Genomic DNA, 22015 nt, shown 5'->3' with positions numbered 1-22015 from the left:
ATGGAATTTTACTTTTTTTTTTACTGAATGAGACAACCAGAATAATGTACATGAAAATAAAGAATGTGGGATTTACAATATTAAGTACGAACGATAAAACACTGAATATTGACAACATATCGATCGACATATTTTACAAATCAAGCGAAACGCAACAAACAGTGAAATATAAACGCGAAGGGTAAAAAAACCCCACCTACGATCTGATACATCTGATATATCACAAAGCTTTAGAACTTTGTTGTAAAAATGTCCTTCCGCGTCTGTCCCTGACACCCGCATTTCAGGCTGGCCGCTCTGGAAACACTCTGTGGAAACGCTCCCCACCCACACTGCTTGGTGCCTCGTTTGAGGTACTGTGACTTTGATTACCTTAGTAACTAATTAGATGACCATAGTAACTAGTATATCATGCAAAAGTGCAGTTTCCAACCATTTAAATACTTTGTATAGTTCAAGACTTACGGTCCTTTATTACGGTCCTTTGAAAACATCACTGCACATCATAATGGCAAATACAGTTTCCATCTTAAAGATCTAAAAAAAAATGTATTCGGCGGGCCAGATAGAAAAGCTTAACGGGCCGCATGTGGCCTCCGGGCCTTAATTTGCCCAGGTCTGGGTTACACGATCCCTCTGGTTGCATTGCGATGACCTAAAAGCGTATTTTTCAAAATGGTAAAAAATTTTTTTTTACGTATTTTAAATTTTTTTGAATTGAATGACAATCGTACGGAGCCCCTAAAGGGACATGGGGGAATTTTTTTTTTAGACATGTATCTCATGCGCACTAGAAACGCACTAGAAACTTTTTATAAAGTTATTAAAAAAATGTTTAAAAAATATGAGAAACTCATGCGCATGAGATACATGTCTAAAAAAAAAAAAAAAAAAAATTATAAAAATTAATTTTTTTATTTGTTATAACTTTATAAAAAGTTTCTCGTGCGCACAAGATACATGTCTAAAAAATGTAAAATAAAAATTATTATTAAAAAAATGTCCCCCATGTCCCTTTAGGGGCTTCGTAGAATCGGGATGAGAATCACGATTTGAATGTATATCATTTTTGTACACCCCTGGTTAACACATTTAGTCACGTAGTTAAAACGAGATTGTGAAGGGGATATTTCACGCAGCCCGGCCTCACCTAGATTCCTAACAGGCGGACCCCAGGTAAATTCAGTTAGAGACCCATGCTTTAGAGCAGTGGTTCTCAAATGGGGGTACGCGTACCCCTGGGGGTACTTGAAGGTATGCCAAGGGGTATGTGAGATTTTTTTTTAAATATTCTAAAAATAGCAACAATTCAAAAATCCTTTATAAATATATTTATTGAATAATACTTCAACAAAATAAATGTTTAGAATTAAGTTCATGAATCCAGATGGATCTCTATTACAATCCCCAAAGAGGGCACTTTAAGTTGATGATTACTTCTATGTGTAGAAATCTTTATTTATAATTGAATCACTTGTTTATTTTTCAACAAGTTCTTAGTTATTTATATATCTTTTTTTCCAAATAGTTCAAGAAAGACCACTACAAATGAGCAATATTTTGCACTGTTATACAATTTAATAAATAAGAAACTGATGACATAGTGCTGTATTTTACTTCTTTATCTATTTTTTTCAACCAAAAATGCTTTGCTCTGATTAGGGGGTACTTGAATTTAAAAAAAATTCACAGGGGGTACATCACTGAAAAAAGGCTGAGAACCACTGCTTTAGAGCAGGGGTGTCAAAGTCAAGGGCTGCGAGCCAGATCCGGCCCGCCAATGAATGATCTATGGCCCTATGATGATAATTGATTAGTATTAGAACCGGCTTGCAGGCCACAGCCGCATGCTGCTGTTTTGCACGCACCAATACTCAACAGTGTTGGCGCGAGGAATTTTCAAAATAGGGTCCCAGGGATCCCATCAAGTCATAAAAATAGGGAACCACAGTAATTTTTTGGGGTCCCACTTTTTTGTAACCGTTTTGAAAACAAATGATAAATGTATGCATTATCCTGTTATACCTCACATTCTATATTGTGTTTTGGAAAAAGGTTGTCAAACGGTAAATCATTTAAAAAAAAAAATAATACAAAAGAAAACATTTTTATCCATCCATCCATTTTCTACCGCTTGTCCCTTTTTTATGCATACGTAAATTTATTCAGTTTTAAACATTCATTCACTTTCTTCTTTCCTTCATGGATCTAAACTTTACCGCTGCCGGTATTTTTTTTCTATATTTTTATTGTAATATTTTCAGAATGTGTTTGTTCTATTTTTGGCCAAAGTAAGACAAAGAAAACAATCTGAAGTTGTCTTTATTTTTCAGTTTTAATGCCATGATTTTAATAGTCCGGCCCGCGTGTGCACAGATTTCCCTCCAATGCGGCCCCTGAGCTAAAATGAGTTAGAGACCCCTGCTTTAGAGCAATGATCGCCATCATAACAGAAGACACTGACACATTTATTACATTCCAAAGTTAAATTTTTATGTTATTAGAAATAACTCTTCACTCATGCTATATTACAATGTCTTACCTTCTTCTGTGCACCGGACTCACCACCAAAAAAAGCCATTTTATCGCTTTCCCAACACACACACAATGTGCGACAAAGTAATGAGAAAGCATTTTAAAGTTCAGTGTTTCAAATTTGCAATGGCTCAGTAACTGCGCACACAAATGTCGTCATTAGTTGTCAACTTTCACGTAAGAATTAAACCCAGAAAGGCTAAGAATAAGTCCAGTCAATGTGCTAAGCTAAGCCGTAGCTTCATGTCAATCATCCAAACACCACTAAACAGATGAAGAAGAGGCTCGTAAAGTAAATATTCCACTAGTAAATATTTGCTTTGATGGTACGGTACAGCGGGATGTACATTGAATTAAATCAAGCAGCAACACTTCCAACATGATATGTTCCACAAGAAATTATAAATATTCAACAATAACGTTCACATAAGTGGAATCAAATGTACTTCTACTTTGTTTTCAAACAATAAAAAGCAGTGACTAGCTGCCAGCTATAAATATTATACTTTTAACAACAGAATGAACATAATGCAAATACTTGAGAGAATACTACGAAAGTCAAGGAGTGTTTTTATGTGAGCAGCATCAACTGTGTGAATGAATATTAATAAACACATTTTAATTTTAAAATCACCCTCAACTGTCCTCACCCTAGCTTTTGTTAAATTACCTTTTTTGTGTCAAATGTATTTAGTTTTATGCAATACTGTGAGAGCAAAGTGGGAATATTGAATTTACTCGCTTCTTATTAAATCTTTAATTTATGCACAATGGACATTTTTTCTTTCTTCAAGAGGACTTTCTTGATAAATTATTTTTGCAAAGCTCTACTTTTATTTAATATATTTCATACTTACATTTTTACCTAATAGACAGTTAGATTTCTTCACAAAATAGATTTTGTTTGTAATGTTTTACCTTTTCATTTTTTTTTAATTTCTTCACAAAATTGATTTGTCTTTTATTGAGTAAAATTTCTTTTTAAAAAAAAATTAAAAATTTAAAAATCAGAATTTCTCTAAAAAGTCACAACTTTCTTCACAAAAAATGTTTCCCCAAGTTTGGCATTGGTGCGTTACATTTATTCGGATATAAGTAAATTTAGTGCAATAATAATAAAAATAACACGACTTGATTCTTGTGTACTTCTTTTTGTAAAATTCACTTATTTCTATGCAATATTGGGAAACCAAAGCAAGAATATTACAACTCACTAATATTGAATTTGCTCTCAAAAATGTATAATTTAATTGCACAATGGAGATTTTTTTCTTCTTTAGGACGACATTCTCGTAATATTTTTTGCAAAGCTCCACTTTTACGCGATATATTATATACACAAACGCAGACTTAAATTGACTGTTGACTTCCTTCACAAAAATATTTTTTTCTGGTAAAGTTTTCCTTTTAATTGTGCAACTTTTGTTGGAGAGAAATTTCTTAAAAAAAAAACATTTTTCTACAAAGTCACAACTTCTTTTTCAAAAAATGTTTTCTTCCAGTTTTGTACAACTTTTCTTGCAGCTTTCGCATGTTGTTGTTTGTCTATGCATGGTGCAATCGTATGTGCGCATTATGTATTATAGACAGTGATGGGCAGTAACAAGCTACATGTAGCTAAGCTACGTAGCTTACCTACATTTCCCAGTAGCTTGGCGGTAGCCTAGCTACTTTTTTAACAAGTAGCTTTTCCTGTAGCTTAGCTACTTTTAGAGCCATGTTGCGAGGTAGCTTACATCAAAGCTACAGAGAGAAAATGGACTGCGAATCCACAGCCTCCCAAAAATAGGAGAAAATACAATGACCTTGATGAATGAGAACATCCATAAATACGGGGAAAATCCATGATTGGTTGGTGTTTGTATGATGAGTCACAATTGGCTAAGGTTAGGGCGAAACATTACAAACTGGCCAATCAGAGGCAAGATAAGGCGGGTCATTGACACTAGGAAGCAAAATCATAACAGACGCGCACTCATGTCACATGACGACGAGGGAGTCGGAGACAGAGGGACGCTTCAAGCTGACCACTCACAAAAAAAAGTAACATACCGTATTTTTCAGACTATAAGTCGCAGTTTTTTTTTCATAGTTTGGCCGGGGGTGCGACTTATACTCAGGAGCGACTAATGTGTGAAATTAACACATTACCGTAAAATATCAAATAATATTATTTAGCTCATTCACGTAAGACTAGACGTATAAGATTTCATCGGATTTAGCGATTAGGAGTGACAGATTGTTTGGTAAACGTATAGCATGTTCTATGTTGATTTTAATTTTCCTGAGGGAACTCTCCTGAAGGAATCAATAAAGTACTATCTATCTATCCATCTATATGTTATAGTTATTTGAATGACTCTGACCATAATATGTTACGTTAACATACCAGGCACGTTCTCAGTTGGTTATTTATGCCTCATATAACGTACACTTATTCAGCCTGTTGTTCACTATTCTTTATTAATTTTAAATTGCCTTTCAAATGTCTATTATTGGTGTTGGGTTTTATCAAATACATTTCCCCAAAAATGCGTCTTATACTCCAGTGCGACGTATATATGTTTTTTTTCCTTCTATATTATGCATTTTCGGCCGGTGCGACTTATACTCCGGAGCAATTTATACTCCGAAAAATACGGTACTAGAAAATGTCAGAGGAATTCTCTCATGCAGATTAGATTTTTCCTTTAGTGATGAAGATGATGTTCAGGAAACCCACAATGATGCGTTCCCTCAGCCATATTTAGACAAATGTATGCGTTTAGAGAAAACAATGCTCAGAACCTTAGTTTTTAGTTGTTTTCTCTGCAAACCAAAATCGTAATTGCTCTCTTCGTCGAAGACGTGGAACATAAATTTAGGAATACACATTAAAGTGAGTTGAGTTTATGAAAAGTTCTACTGCACAAAACAATTAACAACTTTCATCAAGATATAAATAGATGCTGTTTGGTAAAGAAAATGATAACATTACAGGGGTGGGCCAAAGAAAAGGCAAACTAAAATAAATACATGGATTGGGTTGCGGGGACCCCTAGAGGTAGTTGTAGGGTGTCCCCAGCGAAATTACAGATAGTTAATAGTAAGGGTCCATTTGTACACTCACAGTTACATTAACATTGATATTGTACATGTGGGCTCATAGATAGAAATGCAGTTAAACGTAGCTTTGATGTAGAAAGCTACTGTTGCAGTGCAGCTTGTTATAATTCTCTGGGGGTAGCTTCCTCTGTAGTTTAGCTACATTTAATCGAGAGTAACTTGTAGCTTAGCTTACTACATTATACAGGTAGCTTGCCCATCACTGATTATTGATTATATTGACTGCTCATGCTTTGGTTACTTTTGTAGCTGTAGAAATGGCGCCACTGAAGTGGCAGCTGGTTGCATCAGCTTTGTGCTCTTTTAATTCCTTTTATGTTTTTCTCTCTTGTTTTCGTGTGTTTTACCTTATTTTTGTAGACTTGCGGAATCTGCACTGCAATCACATAATTTTCCCTATTGTTACATCGTCATCCACCAGGAAGGTTCACCCTGAGTCAGCACTTTCTCAAAACAGACATTTCCTGTGAAATGATAAATGATACACGATAAGACGGCATGTGAAAATACACATACCCTGTTCTCAGTAGTACTTCCAAATATTTAGCCTGCCAAGTATTTGGAACATGTGACGCTCAGAGGCAAGACTTCCCTTTTTTTTTTGGGCTGACATGAAAACCTTGATCATGCAGTGTGAAGTCTTCCTTCTATTCGCATTCTTTTCAGTCTCCCCCTACAGTTTGGGAGTGGTACCGCATCTTGTGCAAAACCTGCCCAAAGATTATTTCGCTTGGCGAATGAAGGACATACATGGAAAAGTTCAATGTTGTTAAGACAGTAACAAAAAATAAATAACCTGCTAAATATTATTATTTTTTCTTTTGTTTGCTGGTTAAACACTCTGAAGCATTATTTGATGAGGTGCGTTTTTAAAAACAGTCCTTTGTCTCTGCTGTTACCACTTTGTATATATGAACGTAAGTGTGTGAGTTCAGATGAGCCAATCAGTGACCAGGATACTGGGGCGGGGAGTACGGAGGAGGGGCTGAAAAACAATAGAAAAATAGAATGTCAGGTCATCGCCATGAAGTATTTCCTCATATTGGGACTATGGTGTTTATTCGTTCAACTGCAGAGAGTGCCAGTCTTCCATTTGCAATGTTTCCAATTTATAATGTACATTACCGTTCAAAAGTTTGGGGTCACCCAAACAATTTTGTGGAATAGCCTTCATTTCTAAGAACAAGAATAGACTGTCGAGTTTCAGATGAAAGTTCTCTTTTTCTGGCCATTTTGAGCGTTTAATTGACCCCACAAATGTGATGCTCCAGAAACTCAATCTGCTCAGAGGAAGGTCAGTTTTGTAGCTTCTGTAACGAACTAAACTGTTTTCAGATGTGTGAACATGATTGCACAAGGGTTTTCTAATCATCAATTAGCCTTCTGAGCCAATGAGCAAACACATTGTACCATTAGAACACTGGAGTGATAGTTGCTGGAAATGGGCCTCTATACACCTATGTAGATATTGCACCAAAAACCAGACATTTGCAGCTAGAATAGTCATTTACCACATTAGCAATGTATAGAGTGTATTTCTTTAAAGTTAAGACTAGTATAAAGTTATCTTCATTGAAAAGTACAGTGCTTTTCTTTCAAAAATAAGGACATTTCAATGTGACCCCAAACTTTTGAACGGTAGTGTATATTGAAAAAATTGTTTTAAAAAAAAACCCAACAACACCCAACTACATTTTCTAGTCACATAACGTAATTCCTATTTTAGTCTCATAAATTATGATTTTTTTTACGTAATGTTCCAACTTTACTCTTGATTTCCATCTTATTTAGTAAATTTCCAAATATGTTCTAGCAAAAAAAAAGGAACATTTCATCTATTTTATTACAAATGTATTAGATTCATAAAACCGTTTTAAACTTTCACGTAATGTTTCAACTTCACTCCTGATTTCGATCTTTTTCCGTTAAATTTTTTAATGTAGACTGGGGACATTTTTTTTTAATGTCCAGATTTAAAAAAAAAAATTATATTACAAATGTATCATTGTACAAATGATTCAGAAAACCATTGTATTATTTGTCAAAAATTTGTCAAGTTTAAGACTTTATTGCAGTAAAACTTTAACATTGTCCTTAATAAAATATATTTTTTTATATTTATGACTTGATTTTCGTATAGATTACGACTTTCTTTAAATTAGTACCAATATAAAAGAATAAAGATGCCTGGTACTCTCTGCAGCGAATGACTATGAATAAATACAGTATCATTACGCTGGTTGTATGCAGGATCCATAGAAGGAGGTGGATAGGGTCCAGGCTGCATCATGGGGTACTGGGAAGCCATGCCTGGGTACTGGGGTGCCATAGGATAGCCTGCATGTGCATAGTCAGATGGTCCCAGTGGTTTTCCATAAGCGTCATACATTGGCTCCACAGGGTAGCTAGCCATTGGGATCTGCTGGGCTGTGGAGGTTCAGGTTGAATCGTGAAGGACATTGAGAGCTTTCATGAGGTTGAGAATAACTAAAAAGGTCTTACGGTCATAAGGAGTCCTTCCCCTCTGCAGCCGTCTCTGGTAGAGGTAACAGCAGGAGCACATGAAGCAGCACACCATGGTGGCAATGATGGCCACGAAGAGCAGGATGGACGAGGCAATGCCAGCTAACGTAGTCGGGCTGCAAAGAGATAATTACTAGTACAAAACAAGCAAGTCCTTAGCTTGACGTGATCTCACGCTGGACATAATAAGCTGCATTTGGTCTATGATGACGGATGACTTGTGTTGCCATGTTTCCGCATCACTGCCATAGGTTGTATTCCGTCACGTGACTTTTGAACGGAAGTAAATGAAGTAGTGGGCCAGCAAACCAATATGGCTACTAGGGCTGTACTGTATACAGTACCGCGATACTAATGAATCATATTCGGTACTATACCGCCTCTAAAACATTTAGCATCACGAAATCTTTAGTTTTTTTCAAGTTTATATTATGTTTATAAACTCAGGAAATATGTCCCTGGACAAATGAGGACTTTGAATATGACCAATGTATGATCCTGTAACGACTTGGTATCGGATTGATACCCAAATGTGTGGTATCATCCAAAACTAATGTAGAGCATCCAAACAACAGAAGAACAAGTGATTATTACATTTTAACAGAAGTGTAGATAGAACATGTTAAAAGAGAAAGTAAGCAGATATTAACAGTAAATGAACAAGTGAATTAATAATTCATTTTCTACCGCATGTCCTTAATAATTTTGACAAAATAACAATGGAAAATGACACAATATGTTACTGCATATGTCAGCAGCTAAATTAGGAGCCTTTGTTTGCTTACTTACTACGAAAAGACCAGTTGTCTTGTATGTTATTTTATTTAAGGACAACCTTGCAAGAAGAAACATATGTTTCATGTACTGTAAGATTTTTTGTAAAAATAAAGCCAATAATGCAATTTTTTGTGGTCCCCTTCATTTATAAAAAAGTATCAAAAATATGTAAATATTACGTATACATGTTATATTTTATATCGCTATATTTAGTCTATTTATACCTGCATTGTCCTTTTCCATCCTTACACTTTCCATCATTGTAACTGAGCTACTGTGTGGAACAATTTCCCTTGTGGATCATTAAAGTTTGTCTAAGTCTAAATCTAAGTCTAGAGTAAGCTGTCATTGAATGTTTATTCTATTATTCTATCATAAAAATAACATGACTGCAAATTGTTTGTTGCTTCTCTTGGACTGCTTTTGTATGTGTGCAGACGCTCCCTCTGCGTATGTGTTGACAAGACCGGGTGAGTAACCGCCGTACACACCATCATTTTATTCAGCTGGTAAACATTTTTATTACATAAACTCTGTAATAGTAAAGAATACAGACGATTGTCAAACAAATGTGTTCTGTTAAACCATTAATGGTAACAAACTAGCCGGTGGTGGTGTTATAGTTTTTGCTTTGACGAATGTTCCTGTGAAGAAGTTGCAAACCCCACCTTTACCTTATAATATCACAATGTTCCTCACAGGACATGTCAACACATAAATCCACAGTACTGTAACCACGGAAGCACACTGAAAGATACACAGAAGAAGAACTATTTACTGTTGTTGATTTTCATTTCCTTTGCAAAAATGAGATGGTGAAGTGAGTCTCTCCGGCTCAGAGTGACTGCTTGTTTCATTCCAGCAGTGCAAATCCCAAAGAGATTAAATTGACAATTATATAATATTGATGAAAAAGCCAGCAAATCCTCACATTGGATAGACAGCATGCAGACAAGCTTTGCTTCAGTCAGGATGTGCCAAAATCTAAAAGTTAGTTCAGCCTAAGGTTGCGCAATATACAATATAAATTATATACATTTGCCTGACAATAGAGCTTTTGATACGGTCGTTATATGGTGAATTTTGCCTATCGTTCACAATCATATATACGATATAAATCATATACATTTGGCCGACGATAAAGCTTTTGATACGGTCGTTATATGGTGAATTTTGCCTATCGTTCACAATCATACACTACCGTTCAAAAGTTTGGGGTCACATTGAAATGTCCATATTTTTGAAGGAAAAGCACTGTACTTTTCAATGAATATAACTTTAAACTAGTCTTAACTTTAAATAAATACACTCTATACATTGCTAATGTGGTAAATGACTATTCTAGCCGCAAATGTCTGGTTTTTGGTGCAATACATATACACAGGTGTATAGAGGCCCATTTCCAGCAACTATCACTCTAGTGTTCTAATGGTACAATGTGTTTGCTCATTGGCTCAGAAGGCTAATTGATGATTAGAAAACCCTTGTGCAATCATGTTCACACATCTGAAAACAGTTTAGCTCGTTAGAGAAGCTACAAAACTGACCTTCCTTTGAGCAGATTGAGTTTCTGGAGCATCACATTTGTGGGGTCAATTAAACGCTCAAAATGGCCAGAAAAAGAGAACCTTCATCTGAAACTCGACAGTCTATTCTTGTTCTTAGAAATGAAGGCTATTCCACAAAATTGTTTGGGTGACCCCAAACTTTTGAACGGTAGTGTATATACGATATAAATTATATACATTTGGCTGACGATAAAGCTTTTGATACGGTCGTTATATGGTGAATTTTGCCTATCGTTCACAATCATATATACGATATAAATTATATACATTTGGCCGACGATAAAGCTTTTGATACGGTCGTTATATAGTGAATTTTGCCTATCGTTCACAATCATATATACGATATAAATTATATACATTTGGCCGACGATAAAGCTTTTGATACAGTCGTTATATGGTGAATTTTGCCTATCGTTCACAATCATATATGTGGTATAAATTATATACATTTGGCCGACGATAAAGCTTTTGATACGGTCGTTATATGGTGAATTTTGCCTATCGTTCACAATCATATATACGATATAAATTATATACATTTGGCCGACGATAAAGCTTTTGATACGGTCGTTATATGGTGAATTTTGCCTATCGTTCACAATCATATATACGATATAAATTATATACATTTGGCCGACGATAAAGCTTTTGATACGGTCGTTATATGGTGAATTTTGCCTATCGTTCACAATCATATATACGATATAAATTATATACATTTGGCCGACGATAAAGCTTTTGATACAGTCGTTATATGGTGAATTTTGCCTATCGTTCACAATCATATATACGATATAAATTATATACATTTGGCCGACGATAAAGCTTTTGATACGGTCGTTATATGGTGAATTTTGCCTATCGTTCACAATCATATATACGATATAAATTATATACATTTGGCCGACGATAAAGCTTTTGATACGGTCGCTATATGGTGAATTTTGCCTATCGTTCACAATCATATATACGATATAAATTATATACATTTGGCCGACGATAAAGCTTTTGATACGGTCGTTATATGGTGAATTTTGCCTATCGTTCACAATTATATATATACGATATAAATTATATACATTTGGCCGACGATAAAGCTTTTGATACGGTCGTTATATGGTGAATTTTGCCTATCGTTCACAATCATATATGTGGTATAAATTATATACATTTGGCCGACGATAAAGCTTTTGATACGGTCGTTATATGGTGAATTTTGCCTATCGTTCACAATCATATATACGATATAAATTATATACATTTGGCCGACGATAAAGCTTTTGATACGGTCGTTATATGGTGAATTTTGCCTATCGTTCACAATCATATATACGATATAAATTATATACATTTGGCCGACGATAAAGCTTTTGATACGGTCGTTATATGGTGAATTTTGCCTATCGTTCACAATCATATATACGATATAAATTATATACATTTGGCCGACGATAAAGCTTTTGATACGGTCGTTATATGGTGAATTTTGCCTATCGTTCACAATCATATATACGATATAAATTATATACATTTGGCCGACGATAAAGCTTTTGATACGGTCGTTATATGGTGAATTTTGCCTATCGTTCACAATCATATATACGATATAAATTATATACATTTGGCCGACGATAAAGCTTTTGATACAGTCGTTATATGGTGAATTTTGCCTATCGTTCACAATCATATATACGATATAAATTATATACATTTGGCCGACGATAAAGCTTTTGATACGGTCGTTATATGGTGAATTTTGCCTATCGTTCACAATCATATATACGATATAAATTATATACATTTGGCCGACGATAAAGCTTTTGATACGGTCGCTATATGGTGAATTTTGCCTATCGTTCACAATCATATATACGATATAAATTATATACATTTGGCCGACGATAAAGCTTTTGATACGGTCGTTATATGGTGAATTTTGCCTATCGTTCACAATTATATATATACGATATAAATTATATACATTTGGCCGACGATAAAGCTTTTGATACGGTCGTTATATGGTGAATTTTGCCTATCGTTCACAATCATATATGTGGTATAAATTATATACATTTGGCCGACGATAAAGCTTTTGATACGGTCGTTATATGGTGAATTTTGCCTATCTTTCACAATCATATATGTGGTATAAATTATATACATTTGGCCGACGATAAAGCTTTTGATACGGTCGTTATATGGTGAATTTTGCCTATCGTTCACAATCATATATATACACGATATAAATCATATACATTTGGCCGACGATAAAGCTTTTGACACGGTCGTTATATGGTGAATTTTGCCTATCGTTCACAATCATATATGTGGTATAAATTATATACATTTGGCCGACGATAAACCTTTTGATACGGTCGTTATATGGTAATAATGCATGTTAACACATTTTAAGCTGTGTCCATCTAATTTGACAGAGACAAGCAAACGAACACGTTCTCAACACACTGTAGCATTCTTGCCAGCGGATAATATTCCTCCACAATCCTCGCCTCCATGGCGGCATATAAACTATGCTTCTTACAATTATTATTAGACATAGACTTAGACAAACTCTAATGATCCACAAGGGAAATTGTTGAATTCAAATTATCACTGAAGGACAAGGACTGGTTTAAGATGCTGCACTACAGGTAGGGGGGAAATATTTGATTTTTAGATGCATCGCAATTCGGACAAGGACCATTATAAAATCGAATAGTAAACGCCAATAATCGATAATCGATTTATTTACTGTACATAAAGTTATGCAGACAGTTCTAAAAAAAATTCTATGGGCGTGGTCACCATTACATCATAGAGTAATTTGCATAATTTACTACAATATGATTTTCTCTAAAAAGGCTCAAAAAATGTATACTTACTAATTAATAATAACAGTTTTGTTTTAAACGTCCATCCATCCATCCATTTTACAATATAATTACAACACTTTATGTACATATGTACATACAGATTTGAACAATAAGTTATTCACTGAAATATATTTATTAATTGTGGTTCTTACAAAAAATATATCTTATAAAATATAAAAGCTAAAATGTCTCTTAAAGCTCTGCCCCTTTAATTAGTGCATACTAAATAATTTAACTTTAGCCTACTACTACAACCATATTATTTACCAGCAACATAAAGTGAAACAGAGGCAGAGGTGTCCTGCCACAGTCAGTAACAAATAAACAGAAAACAGTAGTGGTCAAATACAAATTAGGCAACAAGAGAAGTATCCTACACTTCTCTTTTGTAAAGTAAATCTGAACAGCCTATATGGGCATCTACATCAACTATATGATTTGCCTGAGAAGCTGGACAGGACAAAAAAATAAATAAAAATAAATAAAAATAAATAAAAAAATAAAAAATTTTTTAATATGTGGCGGACGTAATTCTTTCGTGGCGGGCCGCCACAAATAAATGAATGTGTGGGAAACACTGCTAAGGTAGGCGGATCAATACAAATATGGACAGTCTCGATAACAAGTATAATATCAATATTCCAAAGAAATCTGCCCCTGCCTGCCTCAACGACTACCACCCCGTAGCCCTCACCCCCATAGCCATGAAGTGCTTTGAGAAGCTAATCAAAGACCACATATGCTCCTCCCTCCCCTCCACTATAGACCCCCTGCAATTTGCATACCGCCCAAACAGGTCAACAGACGATGCAATCGCACACGTATTGCATACCGCCACGACACACCTGGACAAAAGGCAGGGGAACTATGTGAGAATGCTGTTCATAGACTACAGTCCAGCATTCAACACCATAGTCCCATCCAAACACGTCATCAAGCTCAAGGACCTGGGCTTGAACTCAACCCTCTGTCAGAGAGTCCTGGATTTCCTGACAGGCAGACCACAAGTGGTGAGAGCAGGGAACTGCACCTCATCAACCATCATCCTCAACACCGGTGCCCCCCAGGGCTGCGTTCTGAGCCCCCTCCTCTATTCACTCTACACACACACGACTGTGTGGCTAAAAACACCACCAACTCCATTGTGAAATTTGCTTACGACACAGCTGTGGTGGGCCTGATCTCCTGTAACGATGAGACGGCCTACCTGAGTGAAGTGAAGAACCTGGCACTATGGTGTCAGGAGAACCACCTCGCCCTGAACGTCAGCAAGACCAAGGAGATCATAGTGGATTTTAGGAGACGGGGGGCAAGGAACTACAGTCCACTCAGCATAGACGGGACGCCGGTCGAGAGAGTGACCAACTTCAAATACCTCGGAGTGACAATATCAGAAGACCTGTCCTGGACCACACACATAGACAATGTGGTGGAAAAGGCACGACAGCATCTCTACTTCCTCAGGAGACTCAGGAAGTTCAAACTAAACCACAAGATCCTCAGAAACTTCTACTCATGCACAACAGAGAGTGTCATGACTGGAAACATCACCTCCTGGTTTGGGAATAGCACCGCACACGACCGCAACAGACTGCAGAGAGTGGCCAGATCAGCCGAGCGCACCATCGGAGGTGTGCTCCCAACCATCTGCAACATCTACACCAGGCGGTGTAGATCCAAGGCCAAGAGGATAGTGAGGGACTCTAGCCACCCAAGCAACTGCCTCTTCTCACTGCTGCAGTCAGGCAAGCGCTACCGGAGGCCAACACGGAGAGACTCAGGAGGAGCTTCTATCCCCAAGCCATCAGACTGCTCAACTGCACCGCTGATTAACACTTAGATAGATAGATAGATAGATAGATAGATAGATAGTACTTTATTGATTCCTTCAGGAGAGTTCCCTCAGGAAAATTAAAATTCCAGCAGCAGTGTACAGAATTGAGATCAAATTTAAAAAAGTAAATAATGGGGGTATAAATGAAAACAAAATAGAAAAATATTACAATAGAATAAAAACAAAAAGCATTAATGAGTAGGGATGATGTTTGATAAGAAATTATCGAGTTCGAGTCTATTATCGAATCCTCTTATCGAACCGATTCCTTATCGATTCTCTTATCGAGTCCAGATAGGTGGTTGTATATGGAAAAAAACACACAATATTTGGTTTAACAAAAGCTCACTTTTATTATATAAGAAAACAATTTAATCTAAAAAAATAAATAAATATTGACTGTTACCCCCCTAAAAAAATAAAATAAAATAAATAAATATTGACTGTTGTTACTGCGATGAGGTGGCGACTTGTCCAGGGTGTACCCCGCCTTCTGCCCGATTGTAGCTGAGATAGGCTCCAGCGCCCCCCGCGACCCCGAAGGGAATAAGCGGTAGAAAATGGATGGGATGGATGACTGTTGTTACCCAAAGTATATTAAGTGGGATTTTTCAGAAAAACAAATATATAAGGTAACACAAAAACAACCTGTCTCTGTGATCACTATAGGTGTATAAATAATAATATAGTGTTAAATAAAATAAGTCCCTTGGGCACAAAACTGGAAATAATACAGCTATCCAAAAAGTGCAATTCTGCTGCTATTTGACATAACTGTTTGTTATGATGCTTTGACATTTTTGCACTTTATTTCTTTATTGAAAGACAATTCTATGAAGAGAAAAGTTGTTTGCAAATGTGGTTACAATGCTAAAATAATGAAAAGTTAACGCTAAAAAAAGAAATACACTTTATTGAGTTAACATTATTTCTTTATAGGGTGAAAGATGTTATGAGCTAGGGAATATAACAACTACACTACCCATCATGCAACGGGAGTGACGAGCATGCGCGGTAGCCCCGAAAAGTGTTGTTGCATGACGTCACCCGTGAAAGTAAACGTCAAGAACTCAGCCAACACGCCTCGTCTGCATTATTTATAATTAGACAGACAACACATATACAGTGTGATTTTGTTTTGTTTACAAGGAAAGAAAAACAAGGGGGGGGGGGTTGTATTTAAAAAAAAAATTTTTTTTTTTTTTTTTTTTACATAAATAAATACAATCATGTGTGCTTACGGGCTGTATCCCTGCAGACGGTATTGATCTATATTGATATAGGATGTATATATTGTGTTTTTTATGTTAATTTCATAAAAAAAATAAAAAATAAAAATAAATTATTTTTTTTTTTTTTTTTAATTCTTGTGGTGGTTGGGGACCACTGCTGTATGTGACTACTGTACTTTTACTTGTACTGATACTTCTACCATAACTACTGGGACTTATTGTGCAACTTATTGTCTTGTAATTAATGTCAGTGTTTCCCACACATTCATTTATTTGTGGCGGCCCGCCACGAAAGAATTACGTCCGCCACAAATTAAAAATAAAGTTTTTTAAAAAATAATATTTTTTGTTTGTTTTTTTGTCCTGTCCAGCTTCTCAGGCAAATCATATAGTTGATGTAGATGCCCATATAGGCTGTTCAGATTTACTTTACAAAAGAGAAGTGAAGGATACTTCTCTTGTTGCCTTATTTGTATTTGACCACTACTGTTTTCTGTTTATTTGTTACTGACTGTGGCAGGACACCTCTGCCTCTGTTTCACTTTATGTTGCTGGTAAATAATATGGTTGTAGTAGTAGGCTAAAGTTCAATTATTTAATATGCACTAATTAAAGGGGCAGAGCTTTAAGAGACATTTTAGCTTTTATATTTTATAAGATATATTTTTTGTAAGAACCACAATTAATAAATATATTTCAGTGAATAACTTATTGTTCAAATCCGTATATAAATATGTACATAAAGTGTTGTAATTATATTGTAAAATGGATGGATGGATGGACGTTTAAAACAAAACTGTTATTATTAATTAGTAAGTATACATTTTTTGAGCCTTTTTTGAGAAAATCATATCATTGTAGTAAATTATGCAAATTACTCGATGGTGTCATTGTGACCACGCCCATAGCCACGCCCCCACCGCCACAGGTATCTTGGCAGTTTATGGGAAACACTGAATGAACATCAGAGCTATTCAAATTGTTGTATTTTTTGTATTTAGTGTATTAGATTCAGCAACTAGTGTTTGGATCCCACTGTACGCAATATCTGAAGCGCATGGAAAAAATCATTTCACTGTGGTGTACTCTGCATGTGACGAATAAAATCCCTTGAACCTTGAATATATAGTCAATACTACAGTGGTTAGATCTATATTTTTTTACTACCCAAAAATATTTTGATGCTTCTGTTATTGTTTACATACTCAATAAATAAGTCCCTGGACACAGGAGGGCATTAAGCGCAAAAAAACAAATAATTGAAATCACAGTAGATAGTAGGAAATAAATTAAATATTTAATTGATATACACCCCAATCCTGTGTTTTTGTCTGATTACAATTGTGATCAAAAATGTAATCATTCAATAATCTTTAAAAATGTGAAGTATCAGTATCAGCATTGGTATGACCAACGCTGCCCCTCTAACTGCTTGGTATTGGGTCGATACTCAAATTTGTAGCACCCAAACAGATGAAGAGGTCTTTATTACATTTTAACAGAAGTGTAGTTAGAACCAGATATTACCAGTAAATTAGCAAGTAGATTCATAATAGTTATGAGAAACTAATACAACCTGAAATGAAACAATATGTTACCGCATGCGTCAGCAGCCAAATCAGAAGCTTTTGTAACCAGTTTTAAATTAGGTGGGGGAAATAATAGATTATTAGATGCATCGCAATTTCGGACATGGACAATTGTAAAAATCGATTAGTACCTAGTACAGGGGTCGGCAACCTTTACCACTCAAAGAGCCATTTTGGCAAGTTTCACACATTAAAGAAAGTAATGGGAGCCACAAAAATGTTTTTTAAATTTAAAATGAAAAACACCGCATACAAAGCTTACATGCTTTGTGCTATGTTAACCAGGGGTCTCCGACACACGCGTGCCGCGCACTTTAATGTGGGAATTTGATGTTAGTGCAGCTCGCGAGTTTTGAATGAATGTCGCTTGCGTCACACTTGCCAACCCTCTCATTTTTCCCGGGAGACTCCCGAATATCAGAGTGTGATGACACTGCATTTAGCGCCCTCTACAGTCTGCCCAATCAGTGTACCTGCTCGGCCACAAGTGGAATGCAGCTTTAGCTTGCTCACGTAAGAGACAGCAAGGCTACTAATTCAGCAGCCACACAGCTTACACTGACGGTACCAATACCCAGAATCCCATGCAGCCCTAACTCTTCCGCTCAACCAACCACGAAGAGGGGGGGGGGGGGTGATGTGTGGGGGGATTTGGTGGTAGCGGGGTGTATAATGTAGACCGGAAGAGTTAGGACTGCATGGGATTCTGGGTAATAGTTGTGTTGTGTTTATGTTGTGTTACAGTGGGATGTTCTCCAGAAATGTGTTTTTCATTCTTTTTTGGTGTGGGTTCACAGTGTGGCGCATATTTGTAACGTAACAATGTTGAAGTTGTTTGATACGGCTACCGTCAGTGTAAGCTGTGTGGCTGATGAGTAAATATGCTTTGCTGTCTCCTGTGTGTACAAGTAATACCAACATGCAACATGTGGCTGGACTGGCACACTGTAAGTAAATGCTATAGAGGACAATTACTGCAGTGCAATTAAGGCACGCCCTTTATATAGTAATTAGAGTGTTAATAGGATTATTTTTCCCTGGGAGTATTCTATGAGAGACACTGACATCCATAAGTCTCCTGGGAAAATCGAGGGGGTCGGCATGCATGTAGCTGAGCCGCATCAGAGTGGTCAAGGAGCCGCATGCGGCTCCGGAGCCGCGGGTTGCCGACCCCTGACCTAGTAAGTGTCAATAATCTATAATCGATGTATTTATTGTAAATAAAGTCATGCAAACAGTTCTAAAATTTGGCTGACTGCAGTGAGCCACCTCAGCGAGAGAGCCGATCAGCTCCTTTGTTATAAGGCACTTACAGTCGCGATCAAAAGTTTACATACACTTGTAAAGAACATGATGTCAAGGCTGTCTTGAGTTTCCAATACTTTCTACAACTCTTATTTTTTTGTGATAGAGTCATTAGAGCACATACTTGTTGATCACAGAAAACATTCATGAAGTTTGGTTCTTTTATGAATTTATTATGGGTCTACTGAAAATGTGAGCAAATCTGCTGGGTCAAAAGTATACATACAGCAATGTTAATATTTGGTTACATGTCCTTTGGCAAGTTTCACTGCAATAAGGCGCTTTTGGTAGCCATCCACAAGCTTCTGCTTGAATTTTGGACCACTCCTCTTGACAAAATTGGTGCAGTTTAGCTAAATTTGTTGGTTTTCTGACATGGACTTGTTTCTTCAGCATTGTCCACACGTTTAAGCCAGGACTTTGGGAAGGCCATTCTAAAACCTTAATTCTAGCCTGATTTAGCCATTCCTTTATCACTTTTGATGTGTGTTTGCGGTCATTGTCCTGTTGGAACACCCAACTGCGCCCAAGACCCAACCTCTGATGGTTTTAGGTTGTCCTGAAGAATTTGGAGGTAATCCTCCTTTATCATTGTCCCATTTAAAGCACCAGTTCCATTGGCAGCAAAACAGGCCCAGAGCATAATACTACCACCACCATGCTTGACGGTAGGCTTGGTGTTCCTGGGATTAAAGGCCTCACCTTTTCTCCTCCAAACATATTGCTGGGTATTGTGGCCAAACAGCTCCATTTTTGTTTCATCTGACCACAGAACTTTCCTCCAGAAGGTCTTATCTTTGTCCATGTGAGGTCAGATGAAACAAAAATTGAGCCAAAAAAATAAAGCCAACTGGTTTTTCCACTCTACTGGTACTTTAAAACTCAAAGTAATCCATAAAGACAACATAATGTGGTATGCTCGCGTGTGTATGAGCACATGCGGAATGTAGACACGTCATATAAATATCGTGACTGTTCCTCCTGACGGCCATTTTTCATAATAGAAATGTAAAGACTAAATATTCCACGAAGTCCACGCCTGTGTTACACCCATTCATGCAGGCGCACAGAGAAGCCCAAGCCCAATATACACTCGTGCTCTTGCACCAACCTGAACTGGAAGAGCATGCAGCGCTTCTGCTCGCGTTCAGTGATCATCTTGAAGGCGTCCAGGCAGCAGTAACGCCGCTGGCAGTTTCCACAACAGAAAGTGACGAGCGGGCAGTCGAAGCCATTGTGCCACGTGCCGTTCTTGTCCACGTACCACAGGCAGTCCTCGTTGGCGCTCACTACAATTGGACATAAATGTCAAGTCAAGTCAAGTCAACTTTATTTATATAGCACATTTTCAACAACTTTTTAGATTGCACCAAAGTGCTTTACAGGTTAAAAAAGCATGGAGCAAACAAAAAACAAAACAAAAAAAACCAACAACAACAAAAAAAAACAACTAAGCAAAACAAAAAAAAACGTGATATGTTTATTATTATTGTGCTGTTTTAGCGTGTGATTGAGAACAATAGTGTCACAGTGGCTTACACTCGCATCGCATCTCATAAGCTTGACAACACACTGTGTCCAATATTTTCACAAAGATAAAATAAAGTCATATTTTTGGTTCATTTAATAGTTAAAACAAATTTACATTATTGCAATCAGTTGATAAAACATTGTCCTTTACAATTATAAAAGCTTTTTACAAAAATCTACTACTCTGCTTGCATGTCAGCAGACTGGGGTAGATCCTGCTGAAATCCTATGTATTGAATGAATAGAGAATCGTTTGGAATCGGGAAAAAAATCGTTTTTGAATCGAATCGTGACCCCAAGAATCGATATTACATCGAATCGTGGGACACCCAAAGATTCACAGCCCTAATTTTTCTCCATGTGGCCCCCCGATCTAAAATGACTTTGACACCCCTGACTTAGCTTAAATAACTATCGTCTTTAATTAGCTAGCTAACTACACGACGGAATTATTGTATTATTACCTTGCATTAACGTGTATCAGTATTTAAAACACTTCAGGCAAGACACAATGATAACTTAAGAGCAGTATTTTTTTTAAAAACAAAAAAACACGAGGCCTAAAACCCCCCCCACACACAATATAACCATTTTAACTGGATTAAAAGCAAAAATGTTACCTGGAGAAGAGCACAGGACGACGGCTAGCATGGCCACAACAGCCGCTACAGAAGTAGCCATAGTGGCGGTGGTGGTGGTGGTGGTGCCCGCGTACAACGCCATTCCCGTTGCGCCGATGCTAAAACGACAACAAAAGCGATGCAAATGTTGAATTCCCACGGGAATACTCGCGACTTTAACGGTGGTCGTCGTCACACATGATCCAGGTCATGGACGAGGTGGAGACGGTCGGCTAACGGGCACTGGCTGGTTTATTTTCTCCTTACCAGCCTGTGACGTCATGTGACGTGACGCCGTTCAACCCCGGGCGAGGATGGCGGTGCCTTCACGTGCTCTCCACAAATGTCGGAATTCAAAGTTTTGTTTTGATTTTATTTTTATTGAACAACAAACATACATTTATAATTTACACAAAAGTCAAGGCATTTTCAACATTAAGGAAAGAAAACAAAAGCAAATACAGATAAGAGTAATAATACTAAAAAATATGAAAAAAAAAAAAGAAAGACAAAAAGGGCTACAC

The 22015-nt window shown here is 36.8% G+C and overlaps 1 protein-coding gene across 1 annotated transcript; it reads right to left on the bottom strand.

Moving 5' to 3' along the window:
- Positions 1-996: 996 nt before the first annotated feature.
- On the bottom strand, positions 997-21770 carry LOC133643207 (protein shisa-4-like). Its single transcript, XM_062037636.1, has 5 exons — positions 21492-21770; positions 20453-20630; positions 8143-8279; positions 7876-8067; positions 997-6625 (listed from the first exon to the last, which is right to left on the bottom strand). Exons 1-5 carry the CDS (start codon positions 21592-21594, stop codon positions 6585-6587), a joined length of 651 nt encoding a protein of 216 aa, XP_061893620.1. The 5' UTR covers positions 21595-21770; the 3' UTR covers positions 997-6584.
- Positions 21771-22015: the final 245 nt, after the last annotated feature.

Source organism: Entelurus aequoreus, linkage group LG26 (assembly GCF_033978785.1).
Source record: "Entelurus aequoreus isolate RoL-2023_Sb linkage group LG26, RoL_Eaeq_v1.1, whole genome shotgun sequence".
NCBI classification, from domain to species: Eukaryota; Metazoa; Chordata; class Actinopteri; order Syngnathiformes; family Syngnathidae; genus Entelurus; species Entelurus aequoreus.
The sequence above is the reverse complement of the archived record's forward strand: the minus strand, read 5'-3'. Positions and strand labels throughout refer to the sequence as shown.